The sequence below is a fragment of the Phascolarctos cinereus genome, unplaced genomic scaffold (assembly GCF_003287225.1).
Source record: "Phascolarctos cinereus isolate Bilbo 61053 unplaced genomic scaffold, phaCin_HiC Scaffold_1;HRSCAF=81, whole genome shotgun sequence".
Taxonomy (NCBI): Eukaryota; Metazoa; Chordata; class Mammalia; order Diprotodontia; family Phascolarctidae; genus Phascolarctos; species Phascolarctos cinereus.
The window spans coordinates 71,360,400-71,377,381 of NW_027555514.1; the positions used below are offsets into that span (position 1 = coordinate 71,360,400).

Below are 16,982 nucleotides of genomic sequence, written 5' to 3' on the forward strand. Positions count from 1 at the left end.
ACAGCCATTGGAAAACCATAAAAACAAATAAATTTTCACCTTAAATTGTTTAGAATACCCGCTGAAAGGCTAATAAAAATCAATAAGTTTACATGAAAAGTTTCTTTTATTAAAAGGGTGATAATTAAGGGTGTGAAAATAGTGAAGGCTGAATACTGCTTTAAAAAAAATTCTGTGATTAAATATGCACTGTGATCAACCATTTAAAAAGTACAAGAAAATGTAATTGCAATTAGCCATTGTTTTCAAGCCTGGAACTGTGATCTTACCAGTCTGCTGAATCACTAATTGTGGCTTTAGCCCATGCTCCAGCATCTGTTATGGCAAATCCCACATCATCATGGGAGCTAGAGGATGATTGGTCCGAAAGATGAGGAGGGAGTACTGGCAGTCTGTCATCTTCTATGATAACAGTGTCATCTTGGGGCATGTTCACTGTTGGAGACAGCTGGTATTTACCTGAACAACAAAAAAAAAGGGGTGATAAAGTGTAAATATAGGCTAGAATATCATATTATTTAGATATCATAAGGTGGCTTTCTTAAATATATATATATGTATATATGAAGTGTCAAAATTGCCATGCATTTAATCAACCTGATAGAAGACAAAATTTAAAATGTTGTTGTCTTCATAACATATTTTGTAGATGGAAAAAAACCCAGCACTGGATGCACAAGAAAACACGTTCTCATCATATAGTTAAAGCATAGCTCCTAAGAATGACTTTATTTAACAAGCCTAATGATTTGTAGCTAAAGAAGGCGCCAAAAATATGTTGCAACTATTGCTTTAGGTCCTAAAATTTAGGAGATGAAGAAATAATCATTAAATAGTTGTGGTGAGATACATAAATTCTTGAAAATCCACACATATATCAGGAATCTTTTCTTTCTTTAACAGAAATTTAAATGACACAAAAATGTAATTTAGCTACAAGGAACATTACTGAATCATAGTTTTACAAGCACTAAACTTTTGATTCATTTCACCTATTTCTCGTTTTAAAATGTAGAATGAGAAAAGCTGATAATGGATGAAGGTTTGTTTCTGCTCCCCAACCCCACCCTAAAGTTGTCATATGACATTTGGTTCTGCCTCAGTTACTAGCCATATAATTTCATAATGTCTTCAGGCTTCAGTGTAGTTTCCTTCTCTGCAAAGTAGCAGACTGATCAGTTGAGTCACTTCCTTGTATGATCTCGTGTCCTCCCATCCGTACTTGAATATTACATTGTAAATTTTACCTAGAACTTGGGGAAGACCTGAGTGGGAGTCACATGGGATGAGCACATTAGTAGCTGTACTTTGTACCTCTTCTATCTTGAAACAATAAGGTCTCTTGTCAAGAGATTTGTAAATGCTACAGAACTACACCTGGGGTATTTAACCTAAAGCTTTGTTTTACTGAGCAAGGATACTTCAAAATTTAATTTTTCAAATTTTACTATTTAGCTAATACTTCAATATTTTAAGAGTTTTATTTCATCAACACAGGTACTTTAAAACAAATGTAAATCAAAACTCCTCTATACTTATACTTAGGTGGTTTATTTCTTTTTGATTTGCTAAGAAAATATCCTCTCCCCCCCAAAAAAAAGTCCTATTATAAGAGGATGGTGAATGGGATGGTGTTGTTTTTGTGTTTTAGTCATGCCCAACTCTTTGTGACCCCATTTGGGTTATTTTTGGCAAAGAGTGTAGAATAGTCTGCCATTTTCTTCTCCAGCTTTTACAAATGAGGAAACTGAGGCAAGCAGCATTAAGTGAATGAGTTAGTAAGTGAGTGAGGCCAGATCTGGACTAAGATTAGTTTTCCTGACTCCACACCTGGAACTCAAACCACTGTACCACCTAGCTGATTGGCTGGTATGGTGAGGGGACCTAAACAGACCGGCTGAAAAAAAAAGGAGCTGAATGAAAAGGAGACTTAGGAAGATTTGAAATGTTATCATGCAAGAGGTATTACGCCTTGTCCTGTTGAGCCCCTCAGGGTATAACCAGGACTAGAGAATAAAAATTAGATAGAGGCAGATTTCAGATTAAAATAAGGGAAAGCTTCCTGAAAATTCCCAAAGTAGAATGAGTAGTTGCTAAAAGTTATTTAAGTTTTACATCATTCAAGCACTCCCAAAAGTAGGTTAGATGACCGATGGTGTTAGACAAGGTCACATTTCTAGTATATGGTGAATCAGATGGCTATTCTCAGCATTAAGACTCATATGACATACACAGCTACTAAAAAGAACTCTATGAAATGAAGCGATTACAACGTCCCAAGGAAATGTTGCTTTACTAATGTGTCAACAACCAATTCCATATTACAAAAAATCCCATGCAGCAAGTTGTTTCTTTATTAGAAATTGTTTATGTGTTAAACTGAAGGCAGGGAATAAGGAGCTAAGCCTCCTTCCCTCCCTACCCCCATCATTGACTGATGCTTGAACTCCCTATATCATTAAACTACCTCACACATCCCAAACACTTCCACCTATATCAAAATGGTCCTTCCCAATCCTTGGAGAAAAAGAGGAGGCAGTGGTTGAGGTAGGAAGTAATAGGCTAAAGGCAATGTAAGGTCAAAGTTTTGGTCAGAGGGGGTGAACAATTGAATGTTCAGTTCCAAGAACAGAGGATCACTTTGTTCAAATCTCAGCTCACTTTAAGCAACAGACTACATGCATATCTTGAAGTCAAGTATGCAGGGGAAGGAAAAGAAAAGGCAAATGGAATAGGTCAATGACGGGACATCTTCAATTTGCAGAAGAATCTGAAAAAAAAACTGGTAAATTACTGTGTTCACTGTTAGGAATACATTCTACTAGTGATTCATGGGAAAAATTGGATTCAGTACAACAGGAGGCATCTACAAAGAATAATTATACGATGTTACAGATTCATTATAAGAAGAAACATTTAAGGTTACATATGGCTTCATGGATCTTTTCCTAGAATATTCTATGTGAACCTAAGAGTTAACAGTCTTGTAGGTTTTATGTTTGAAAATGAGTACATTAATAGTCTAAACATTAACCTTTCCATCAAAGAAATTTGAGCTGGGTAAAGAATGGCCTGTTAACACAAATGACAGGCAATTCTGACAGTGATGAGTTGTTTGCCAAGCAGCACCCTATTCTTGGAATAATTTTCACTTTTTAAAAAAAGTTATGCCTTGAGAAGGAGAAGTAGAATATTGTCCTTAAATTTACTCAAATTATTTTAACTAATCAGCATTTGGGCTCATAGTCTAAGGGCAAGATAAGAATAAGAAGAATAGGTGATTTAAACACAAGAACTAGAAATGGGGAAAGACTCATAATACTAATATCTGCTGTTTATACAGGATTTTAATTTTTGCAAAATACTTGACATAGGCAGGTAGGTGGCAGTAGATAGAGCACAGAATCTGCAATCAGGAGGACCTCAGTTCAAATCCAGCCTTACACACTTACTAGCTGTGTGACCCTAAGCAAGTCAGGACTTCTGCATGCTTCAGTATCCTCATCTGTAAAATGGGTGAAATAATAATATTATAAGGGGTACCACTATTATTCCCTAGGGTTGTTGTAAGGATGAAATGAGATAACATTAATAAAACCCTTTGCAAACTTTAAAGTATTATATAAATGCTAAATACTGCTGTTGTTGATAATAATAATAATTGTGGGATTTGAGCCTCAAAATAATGCTGTGAGGTAGAATTAAATCTAATCCTAATTCCATAGAAAAACAATTTTTAGAAAGTTAATTCATTTCTATCATTTTTAAAATGTGCACTCACATGCATTTGCAGTTCTGAAATGATTTTCTTCTAGGCAAGCATTGCTTTTTAAAAAGTTATTGTGACCCTGAATAGGATGAGCAGATTAGGCCCTGTCCCCAAAAGAATCTGTGTATTTCATGAAGAACTTTTTGCTTAACCAGATGCTTATCAATTCAAATTGTTCTTGTCTTTCATTTAACATATCTGAACAGGAACCTCTGAGTGGCATTTCAAATTTCCTTTTCTGGGCCCAGAGTGTTAGAATAGTTTTAATGTATGAACAAAACTTAATACACAAAGGTTAGATCTAATCAAAACCAAGAAATTCTTTTACATCATATTTATGTATTCACAAAAGTTTATTAAGCTCCTACTGTGTTCAATGCATTGTGTTAGATGAGTTGACTGTTAGTGGCATGTATATTCATTTGTGCAAGATGAAAAGAAGATAAAGACGGGCAGCTAGGTGGTGCAGTAGATAAAGCACCAGCCCTGAAGTCAGGAGGACCTGAGTTCAAATCCTGCCTCACACCAAACACTCGACACTTACTAGCAGTGTGACCCTGGGCAAGTCACTTAACCCCAATTGCCTAAAAAAAAAATTTTGGAAAAAAAAAGAAAGAAAAGAAGATAAAGAATAAGCCATGACCATGGGTGGCTGGGGATGATGAAATAAATGCCTTTGAGTGGTACCAAGTTTTATTGATGAACAGGGCAAAAACACATGGCTGACACTTCCTGATGAGTTTTTCCAGTAAAATTATAGATAAGCCCAGAAAATCATTGGCCATCAACTCTTAACTTGTTTTCTTTTGAAATATTCATATGGCTCAAACTCTGACACACAAAGACAGTGTGACTCTGGGCAAGTCACTGAATCTCTAACTGTCCTATGCCAACAATCTCTCCAGGCCCCATGTTGACTTAGAAAACTACAAATCAACATCTTCCATGTTGTATTGTATGTTTATTTATTTCTTAAAACATTTCCAAAATACATTTTAAATTGGCTTGGGCCACTCTAGGTTATGGGCTTTACATCTGTGTTTGAGGCAACTCTTAAAGACTGAGTTTCAAGAAGCAGCTGACCTGCATTGGAGTTTCCTCACTTTGGTGTTCCATGTACCAACGAAATAAAAACATTCAGTACCTATCCATTAGTCCACTATGCTAAAAGGTTTCTAAAACTCTTTCCTCACAGAAAACTTATGAGATGGGTAGCCTAGGTATTATTATCCATATTTTATGAATAAGGAAACTGAGATTCTGAGTTAAGTTACTTGGTAATTAAAAAGCTAAAAAATGTCAGGGCCAGGGCACTGAGCTCCTTTCTTCCCTCTCGAAGCTGAATGCTAATGTCAGTATGCAATAAAAAAAAAAGCATGTTGACATGGGCTATACATGTTCATTCAGGCGCTATTCATATGGACCCATCCTCCATTCAAACGTTAATTAAGCAACATTTCCAACAGGTGTGAGTGGTTTCTGTTCTGACCATAAGAAGTACAGAACAAGGGCTTGGGAAGATAATGGGAAGGGTCAGTAGAATTAAGAATAGTAGTCTCTAGAGAAGAACTTTAATATCTTTCAACTTCTGAAATGCAAAAGGACTTGAATCCTTAAATATCTTTGTGCCAGGGCTTCCGCTGACAAGTAGGCAATTTGTTCATCTATAAGAATGATAACGTACTATAGGCACCTTTTCCTCAATAGCTACCACTTCTTCTCAAATGTCATACTGAAGTATCAACATGACCCTGGGTTCTTGAAGTCTATGGCAGCAACATCCATCCTCTGTCCTTAGTTTTGCTCCTTAGGATCAAGCAAATCAAATCTAATCCATCAAGTGTATGACATCACTTCACATATCTTACAAAGCAATCATATCCCCCAATGCTTCTCCAAACTAAACAACCAATTTTTTCAATAAATCCTTACATGGCATGTAATTCACACATGTAATGGGTACATTACAAATTCATGCTATCCAACCCCAACTGAGCTCTCACTGCAGCAAGGCAGGCATTTTGTTGCTCCCCAATTGATTTCCTCTTGTCTTTAAAGAAAGCTGCCTTTTACTCTACTAAGAAAACTGAGGTCCTCTCTCACATGAGCTTCTCCATTCTCTTCACCTGAAAATCCTTTGACATCAGCTTGCACTTTTTATTTCTTTCCTTCTTAGTTTCTGACAAAGAGGTTGCCATCATTACATGGGCACTTGATCCAAATTCTTCCCATCTTCTATATTAGATCATATCCCCTCCTACTTCCTTTCAAGCCTTCAACCTGATTTCAAATATGACCAAATTTTACTTATGAGAGAGAGAGAGAGAGAGAGAGAGAGAGAGAGAGAAGAGAAAGAAGGAAAGAAAGAAAGAAGGAAAGAAAGAAAGAAAGAAAGAAAGAAAGAAAGAAAGAAAGAAAGAAAGAAAGAAAGAAAGAAAGAAAGAAAGAAAGAAAGAAAGAAAGAAAGAAAGAAAGAAAGAAAGAAAGAAAGAAAGAAAGAAAGAAAAAAGAAAGAAGGAAGGAAGGAAGGAAGGAAGGAAGGAAGGAAGGAAGGAAGGAAGGAAGGAAGGAAGGAAGAAGTGAGGGAGGAAGGAAGAGAAAGGGGAAGAGAGAGAGAGAGAGAGAGAGAGAGAGAGAGAGAGAGAGAGAGAGAGAGAGAGAGAGAGAGAGAAGGAAAGAAGGAAGGAAGGAAGGAAGGAAGGAAGGAAGGAAGGAAGGAAGGAAGGAACACTCGCTAGGTTTCACTGAAGCTATTGCTCTGTATCTTTCCTCTCTTTCTCAACTAAACTCTGGGCATAATCATCTACATTCATTGTCTCCACTTCCTGTTCTCTCACTCACTCCTGACCTCTTTGCAATTTGGATTTTTACTTCAGTACTCAATAGTTTCCACTCTCTCCAAAGTTGCCAATGATCTTTGAAATGCCAAGTCTGATGGGCTTTGCTCAGTCTTAATCATTCTCAATTTATTTGCTGACCATCCTCTTCCCTTGAATAATTTCTTGTTTCTGAGTATTGATAACACTACACTCTCCCATTCACTTATCTGGTCACTACTTCTCAGTCACCTTTGCTGGTTCACTATCTACATGGTGGTTCCCAGCTGTAAGTGTTCCCCAAGGTTCTGTCCAGAGATTTTTATGCCATTGCCTCCTTTGGCAATGTGGGCAAGTCAATGAGCCTCATCTCAGAATGTTTTTAAATACATAAAATAAAATACATACATTAAATATATCTAATATAAATATATTAAATAATTAAAATTAAATACATAAAATACAAAAGAAAGCAATTACAGAGAAACAGTTATCTATCTTATCTAAAAAGTTCACAAAACCTGTTTCATGCTCTCTCTTGGAAGCCACATCAAAATCACATCCCATAGGTTTAACTTTCTATGCAGTTGACTCAATATATCCAGTCATGATTCCCTTGAGTTGTGGTACTATATTAATAATGACCCACTGGACATTTCATCTTCAACGTCCTGGAGACATCAAAACTCAATGAATTGAAAACAGAAATCATTATATTTCCTAAATCCTTTCCTCTTCAAAATTTCCCTATTTCTGTCAAAGGCACTACCATCTTTCCATTCTCCCAGTTTTGTAATTTTAACATTATCTCAGATTCTTCACCCTTATTTACTCCACCTATGTGATCAACTCTTACCATTTTAACTTTTACAACATCTTTTGCATGTAACTTTTCTTCTCCACTGACACAATCATTATGTTAGCTCGAGCTCTGATCATCTCACTCAATAATTATTTTCTTTTATAATTTTAGTTACTGCCTCATATCTCTTTCTCTATCTTCCCCCACCCCCCTCCATTCCAGTCCACCCTCCAGGATGTTACCAAACAAATTTCCAATAAGGGGAGATTTAGCCACATGATTCCTCTTCTCAGACAAATTCAGTGGCTTCCTCTTGCCTCTAGGATCAGATAAAAACTGCTTTATTTTTGCCCTATACAACCTGGACACAACTCATTATTTGAGCTTCACTGGAAATTACTGCCCCTGTCACACTGTGTGATGCAGTTAAAATGTCCTTCTTTCTATTATTCACACACAGGTCACTCCAACTATGTTATCTTCCTCTCCTGGGATACTCTCCCTCTTTAATTCTGCCTCTGCTTTTGAGATGTAAAACAAGTCACATCCTCTGTGTGAACCTTTCCTGATCCTTCCAAATTATGTCATACTTAACTACTTTGTCTACACTTGAATTTATTTCCTTTATATTTTTGCTATATATAAAACTACATATATGTACAAATAACACGCAAACTTTTCTCTCCTTTAAAAATGGCTCTTTTGAGTAGGGATTGTTTCTTCCTTTGTATTTGTATCTTTTGTGCCTTGAACATAGTAGGCACATAATAAAAATTCGATATGTTGACTGATTAATATAATGGTTTCAAGTCCACTCATCCTGGTTCACCTTAGTAATGAAAGGGAATTTCTTTTTTTCTGTACTTCTTTTATAACAGATTTAAACAAACGGAACAGCTAGCAAAACATATAATACAAAGAAAAATAAATACACTTCAGGTAAAATTATGGAAAAATATGAATTTATACAGATCTTTTTAAAGTTAAATTTTGCAGTTGAAATGGAATTTACCAACAGTTGTCTTAAGAGCTTTTGAAATGATGGATAATGTCTCACAAAATCATTAATTATCACAAACCCCATAGATTTTAAGATTGTGATTTATCAACTTCATTTGGAGTACAAGTGAAACAGAGAATTACAAAATTATGTTCTCCTAAATGTTTATTCACTGAAAATAATTTACATAGAAAATAATATTGTACATAATAAAAGAAGCTGAACTAAAAATGTAACAATACCTCTTAAGTTGTATTGATTTTTGATCATACTTAAAAAGCAAACAAGTACATTAATCTCCTTTTATATTTCCATTATTTACCATACGAAAATATGTTGAAGAAAATTACTTTTCAAATTCACCATGATTGTATAAATGCAGTTACTAACAAAATGAGTTACTAAATTGAATATTACAAATTATTTTTGTGTAAAACAGAGTCATTTTTGAAACAAATAAGTTACCAAAATTCTAGGGTCCTCTAACTTATTAGACCTTAGAAAATGGGTTAATTTGCATAAACTGCTCTAATCATCCAAAGCTTGATGATGGTTCATGCAATTAATGCACTTGTTGCTTATTACTGCTTGTGTACATCAAAAAAGAAATCATTTTTTTATTTTCAGGCCAGCAACCCAGGTTACATGTGTATTGATTTCAGAAGAGATCAACACTATGTTAGCTGTGACTAACCTTAAGGGAGATGAATAGAGCTACTTACTTCTCCAACATCTAAGATATGATTGGAATGCTAATTATGACTTCCCTTGAGAAAACTTGTGGAAATATCCCTGGACTAAGAGGCCAAGATCCTGTATTTGAATCCTGACATTACTATTTTTGCCCTGGTCAACCTGAGATAATGAGGTCAGATAGCCTCTCTGGTCCTTAGTTTTCCCATATATAAAACAAAAGATTTATGAAGTGACCTCTAAAGTCCATTCTAGTTCTAAATAATATGTAGACCTTTGGTTAGGATACTAAACAATAATTAAGATTATTAAATAATACTAAACAATAATTAAGAAAGCTACAGAAGTGGTTCTAAACATATGTATAAGTTGCATATAATCATAAAACAGGGAAAAGTCATAGGTTTTCTACTTTTCCATCCAGATTTTTTTTGATGAAATTTGCTAAACAGTAAGTGCAGCCTTGTCTTCCTAGGAAGCATTGGCATTGAGAAGGATTATTATTAATAAATAAAATTTGCCTTGGGAATAAACAAATTTTATCTCCATCTAAATTAGAAGTGACCTTGAGCAAGTCAGCTAACTCCTCTTGTCCTCAGCTATGAAATGAAGGTGCATGGCTAAATGATCTCTAAGGCCATTTCCAGTTCCACAATTCTATGTTGTGTTCTACAGGTCTTTCCACAGCTGCATATTTGTATATGTATGCATTTGGAGAAATTGGTCATTCGTTCTTGGAGGTAGGTTCTTCTTTTGATTGAGAAATTTTAGATTACTTTCAAATGACAGGCCATGGAAAGTGCTCAGTGAGAAAAATTTCCCAATCCCTCTTGAATTGATGAAACTCTCAATGGGCAACTAGCTTTTCAATGTAATGCAACTGAGATATGGCCCCTGGAAAACAGCACCACTGGATACTTCCAGGAAACTATTCTACAAAGAGCAGGACAAAACCATTATCCAAGTAAGATCTAGCTGTTGATTAATTTCCAAGAGTTCCATTCAATCGACAAATATTTATTAAGTGCTTGCTATGGGTCAGGCACTGTGCTAGGCACTTGGGATATAATGCAATAAATGAGGCAATCCCTAGTTGGAAGTAAAAGCTTCACAGCAGCTTGGGGGAAAGATACATTTTAATTTTTCATTCAGATATTGGCTTTCTTTGCTTTAACAGCTTTCACTATTTGTACTCCTCTTTGGGCATTATACAAATACCCAAGCACTGAGTATTAAATTAATAACCATGATATTATTCTATGGTAGTACTCCCCATTTGAATGGCAATGGTATCTGAAGGCATCTGATATTAGGATAGACGTGAGCTTAGGACTGAAAGAACTCCAAGTTTACAGTGAAAAGGTAATAACAAAGAAGTAAATGAAATTTTTAAAGCAAAATATACTTGTAATCTCCAGTATCAAGTGTAATTCACTTCTAAAAACTGGCCTAAGAAAATACCAAAACTTCTTAATGCCAGTTTTATTTAACATGAAAACATACATATTTCTTCAACCTAGGAGAAAAAAGCAGAAATTGTACTGTCAACAAAATTTTAAAGAAATAAAGAGAAGCATATTATATCACACAGCACAAAGATAGCTGAGAAGACTTATTGCCATAGGAAATATCTGAATTTTTAGAAAAGTTCATTACAGACACAGGAGCCAGGGGTAGGAACATGAAGTATAAGACAAAATAAAAAATGACTGATGAAGCCTTGACTAATGAAGCCTGGACAACAGCTCATGAGGAAAAGGAAGGAATCCCCAACCCCTATGTACAGCACTGCAAAATGCCACTAGATGAATAAATTGGGTTTTATTTTTCGCCTTCCTCTGAAGCATCAGGGATTGGAAGCAGGATGCAGGTTACCGGAACTGATGGACCAATGGCCTGATCCAGTATGGCAAATCCTATGTTCCTATAATAAAGGGGAAATTACAGTATATCACTTTGTATACACAGACACACAGACATTCTCTCTGTCTCTCTCTTTCAGGGGCTGATCTTCCTTCAAAAGAAAATGGTTTTAACATGGTAATGTTCATTCACATCAATGTCAAGCCAGTATATAAAATCCAATAATAATGAAAGGACAGAAAACTATCATAATTTTAAAAACCTCATTGTATGGCACCATTTCAAAGGGCAAAAAAAGAAAAAAAGAAAAAAGAAAATATTTGTCAGCACCAACAGAGAAACAGAATGAAATCATATTTGCTACAAGATAAGAAAATGAGGATTTGGGAGCTTCTGACACTAAAAAGTTTCCTAAGAGAAATCCATGCCGAATTGTAATATATCTGATCTCCCATATAAGACTGTAAGCTCCTAGAGAGCAGGGACTAAAATGTATTCATTTCCATATGTCCCCAAGAGGGCCGTTGGACATTTTAGTCATTGAATAAAAGTCTGTAGAATAAATGAAATTCATTCTTGTTTTCACCAAATTCCATCAAGAAACCTTGAATTTTATAGGCATGAACTGAAACAGAGCTGATTTTAAAAGCTATTCTTTAGATGAGAGCTTGCAAAACATTTCAGCAATAAAAGTGGTTTATATCAGGTCCTGTTCTAATCAAACAGCTTCTTGTGTTTTAAATCTGAAAACCCTCACAATCTAATCCCACGAAGAGCAACTCAGTAAATCCGACCACTCCAATGGCAAGGCAAGTCTTTATTAACTGGATCTGTTAGTGAGAAACTGAATTGCTGCCGAGCAAGTGCTAATAACGTCATTACCCACTGGGGCCATACAGACAGTATGGTGCTGAATCCAAACAAAGGATGCAGAAAATTAGTTGTAAGATTTGAAAACTAGTGTCATGAGAGAAGAAAAATACAAATACAATTGAAATAGAGAACATCCCGTTAAGCACAAACCCGGTGACAGTTACTATTAAACTACATTTCCCCCCACTTCGGGTAAAGCTTAAATATGCCCCGGCACAACTTGTCAATCCTTGCTGGCATTGTCCACTAAGCTGACTTTTCATTTTTAACAATGCTTCTTTAGCCATTCCAAACAGACTAAGAACACTTCAGTTGCCGGAAAATATATATTTTTTTAAATTATCCCATCATTTTCTCTCACCTGGTTGGGGATTTAAAACTCACTTAACAAAATCAATTTATTGATTTACTTTCTTCACATTAGCTTTTCTTAAATGCTTACAGGGAACCTCTTATCTTTTAATCACAGTTAGAAAAGTGGGCATTACTTAAAAAACAGTCACTACTGCTTTCCTGTTACACATGTCCCTTATGAGTTTTATGCTAATAAACCTCTAGGGGACACAAACAAAGAGGAAGGGACAAAATTAAGTGGTGGTAAATAAGATTTTGAAATGACTCACCCATTATCCTACTGAGTGCAACATTTCTTGTGGGAGACTCATCAAGACTCTCAATCCCACTGTAGAGGGAGTGGGAAATTCTTCTTTCCCTGTCATCCAGCACAGTTTCAATAGGTAGTTCTGGCCCCGAGGGGCTCCCAGGTGACTTCGCCTATATAGAAAGAGAATCAGATTTAAAGATCTATTTATCAGCATTCAGCTCCAGGAGAACCAAAACAACTTGCCCAAAGCATGTACATAGCTGGTTACCAAATGAACTAGAATTTGTCACTCTGGACCACCATAATTTGTGATGATAGCTCTGTTGAACAATGAGCTCCATGTCACCTAATATTGTTGCTGCTATGAAGTCCTGTCAGATTTCAGCCCCTGTAGATGAAGTATGCCTGTATGTACATATATTTAACTTTACATTTAAATATGTGTGTGTTTATGTATGTATGTGTCTATATGTACATATTTGTTTATTTTCATCATGCATTACAGCTTATTTCTTCAAACAGCTAGCTTTCTCATCTTAATTTAGTTTATACTGCTTTAGGAGACTATCTTGGGGCAAGATCTTTCATAATGAAGGATGACATGGGTTAGATTTTTAAAATATATATATATATTGTTTGGCTTCTAAGCCAGTTTCCCCATGATCATCCCATAACAGTATGAATTTATTTACTTAAAATTATACAGACCAAAAATTAGACATTTCTATGCTCAACTGGGATCATTTTAAAAAATATTCTGAAAGTTAGGATATAATAATAATATAAACATGCTTCTTTCTATGTGTTTATGTGATTAGTGGGTGACATTCAGATTAAATGCCACTTGGTAAATATTTAAAGTATGTATGTATGTATGTATGTATGTATGTATGTATGTATGTATGTATGTGTGTGTGTGTGTGTGTGTATATATATATATATATATATATATATATATATATATATATATATATGTTTTCACTGAAAGCCAGTAACTTATTACTAAAGCAAAGGCAAATTGAGGCCATCCTTTGAGACATAATTCCTCTCTTAATGTAACCAAAAATCTGACTAGATTTTTTTGTTTGGTTTGGTTTGATTTGGGGTTTTTTTGGCTGTTAAATGATCCTGAAAACACCTGTTGAAGTGGTAGTATATGTGAGCCCTAAGATATTCTTTCCAGAAAACCACCGCAACATGGCCTGCCATATTATACTTGAAAATATATTTCTTTTTTGGAACCCAAGTGAATATTTAGAAGAGAGGTAGCTTGGTCTACTGGAAAAAAAACATTAGTTTTGCTGTCCAAAGACCTGAATTAGAGTCCCAGTTCTACCAGTTTTTTCCCACATGAGACCCTGGGAAACTCAGGAAGCCACACAGCCTCAATTTTCTTTTGTGTAAAATAAGGATCATAACATCCATCTATCCACTTTGCAGGGTTGATGTGAACAATCAAATGAGATATAGCATATGATAGCAAGTTGTAAACTTTACTGTACTATTGCAAGTAATATACAAGGAAAGAGGCCATTTAACATATCAATAATTCTCAAATTTAGAGAATATAGTAAATTCAAGAAGGAAGAGTCAATTCACACTATGGTGAACTAAAATAGTATGCTACATGTTCTTTTAAACAGCTGCCTCTTATAATTCATACTATTCGTAGGTCTAGCATGACAACAGAATTCAGGCTATTAAAGCCTTTTAAAAATCCTTCAGGAGGTAACAAAGTACTCCTAAATGCAATACTCACAACAGGAGCTTTGAAGTCACCCCAATGGACTAACATCTTATGACATTTTGATGCTGGCTTATTGCCAGGCTTTGGGGGGTGGGGGATGGGCAAGGGAGGGGATTCACAGCATTCCAAGCAGATGAGGACACAATTGAGAGGGGTTGCATAGTCAGTAAAAATGATTATTTCTGTTAGCAGCTATCGTCTGTTTAATATAAATGAGATATTTAATGAAGTTCCGAATTGTAGACTTATCTCTCCCAGTATGATAAGCACTGGGGAGATTTACTGCACTGAAGGGTCAACACAATTACAATTGGAGGCACGTCAAGCTGCAGGAGAATAATAAACTTGCAGTGCAAGTGAATTAGACTCAATAAGGTTTAAATTGTAAAAAGAGGATTTGTTTTATTAGGTTTTTTTTTAATTGCAGATTACAAGTGGAAGCTTTACTGAAAAGTAAATTAAACAATATTCAAGTCCTCTGATGTAAAGAAATCAAAGAAAAATTTAGGGAGAATTTGACTGTTAAGTTCAAAGATTCTATGAAGAAATGAAAACAATTTATGAAACCAACATTCCCAGGACCCTCAAAGAACAACTACTCCAATGTATTGTAAATGGGTGCATACATTAAGGAGATTAGCAGCCCTGTGCAACACAAAAATTGATTTTCCCAGGAAAGAGCAGCATAGACTCCAGTTTGTTAAACAAATGCATTACTCCAATGCATCTGGTAACTCAGCAATTTGACACTTTTTTGAAGTTGATAGCTAAGTTTCTTTATTTTAGAAAACCATACTGAAATAGACACAAAAGAAAATAGCATCCACTGCCTCAACCTGAGAAAAACAACTATTGCCCTCTTCTAATAGATATGCTCTGAAAAGGAGCTAAGTACTTTTAACATTTTCACAGGAAAGATTCCTTTCCCCATCATTTCTAATTAGCATCTCAAAAGGCAGATTTAAATGAAGACATCAATAGTCAACTGCATAAATATTTAACAAAAGATACAATTATCTTTTAATTTCTAAGAAAAAATTGGTGGAAGGCTACCAAGGTTGTTTTAAACCTTTTGATGAATTTTGTTTAAAGAAAATTTGAGTTGAAAAGAAGACAGAGACATCAAGTTGGAGCAAATGTCAAAGTAAAACAAAGTCAGGAAAAGTGAGAAAATGCTACAGAAGCAATTAAGCTCTTTTCATTTTACCCATGGTTATTACAGTCCCTTTACAGGTAGTTTCATTAAATTTGTTATTAAACTTTATTAAGAGATAAAAGAGAACCACTGTAAACACCAGCCTCTGCTAAGAGATAAAGCAATGCCACCATTTTCTCCAAATCACCTTATTTCAGTCATAGCTGTTCTCAGCAATTCTGCTGGACACAGCAGATGCCAATCTTGGAAAGAATACTTTTTTCCTCCTTGCAAAATTATAGAGCTAGAATGGGAAGGAACCCTGGAGGCCATCTAGTCCAACAACCTCAAGTTTCAGATGAGGAAACTAAGTGAAGCATTAAAAGAAAAAAAGGCAGAATGAAAATTCTCACAAAGAACTATTTCATGCAAATTCTATTCTATAGGCATAGACTCTGTGCAATGCACTTTTCTTCTCACTAGAGACTCGACTGAATTTTTTTTCCTCCATGAAGAAGTGATGCCTTTTGCTTTTCAAATGATAATTGTATAAATGATTCTGTAAAATGCTTTATGCCATAAGCTTTATTTTTTTTTACTCTGAGTCAAAAGAAATCCATTCCCCTCTATTGATATTGTAGTGTACTGTATGTACTTGTATAGTACTGATGCGATCTAGGGGTGCTAAGAACCCCAAAATGCAAGGGTACAGGGCAAGTCTGCCTAGAAAGAATTTGACCACTCATGCCTTCTTTCAGTCAGAGTAGGGAGTTTGTTAAGACACAGGCTGGTTGGGTGAGATTCCTAGTGAGGAATTTGTGATGCCATATTTGTGATGCCAATACAAGCTGGCCAGAGTCTAAGAATCTGTACAATTTAATGGGAGTAATATTGATATTTTTATACAGAAAGTCTGTGTGAATATCTGGATGGGATTAAGGAGTGGCAAGTAAGCTAATTAAGTAATCAAGGTGGGCTGAGGTGGGCCAGATGCCTCAGGCAAAGCACCAGTGATCTGGGCTACTGAAATGTATGGGAAAATTCAGGGACTGGGTTGCTTTCAAAGACATGGTCCTTTCTTTTTAGGGCTTCAGATCCTGTCCCCATCAGTACCCCTCCTAGTTTTATTGAAAGAGAGATATCCTCCAGTTTTGTCTATGAACCATAGATATAAGGAAGTTCAGAAGTGAGGATATGGAAGGAAAGATAAGGAGTTTTGTTTTAGATATGTTGAGTTGGAGATGTCTATAAGATATCCAGTTTGAGGCGTTAAAAAGGTAGTTGGTGATATGGGAGTGAAGAGTGTGAGGTGAAAGAACAGAAATAATCCATTTGCACAATTAAGTTACATCAACACACATTTGTTGAGCTCCCACTAGTTGCAAGGCACTGCTGGAAAAGCAACTCAAAACATACATCCTGCAGACAGTGAGTCAAGAGAGTCAATTTTTTGTGTATAACATTATCTACTATCTTTTCCTAACTTTGTGAAATCAGCGTTGGTTTCTGTCACATAAAATTATTCTTTCTGCTTTAGACTCCACAGAAAAGTTCAATGCTAAAAGTGTCTAAAATTATTCCTGCCACCTCTGGGGTTGCAGCTTTCAAAAACATATTGGCAAAAATAAATTAATATTCACTGAAAAAGTCTGAACAAACAAGACCCCCAAATAGTTACAG

General features: G+C 35.5%; 1 protein-coding gene across 14 annotated transcripts in view; it reads right to left on the bottom strand.

The window, feature by feature from the left end:
* The window catches only part of PARD3 (par-3 family cell polarity regulator), a 715,544-nt gene that overhangs the window by 255,122 nt on the left and 443,440 nt on the right, over positions 1 to 16,982 (bottom strand). For all 14 annotated transcript variants that reach the window (XM_020990444.2, XM_020990445.2, XM_020990437.2 and 11 more), the window contains 2 exons: positions 12,440 to 12,590; positions 270 to 459 (listed from right to left, as the gene is read on the bottom strand). In XM_020990444.2, the coding sequence (XP_020846103.1) occupies positions 270 to 459; positions 12,440 to 12,590 (341 nt within the window). The remainder of the gene's footprint in view (positions 1 to 269; positions 460 to 12,439; positions 12,591 to 16,982) is intronic.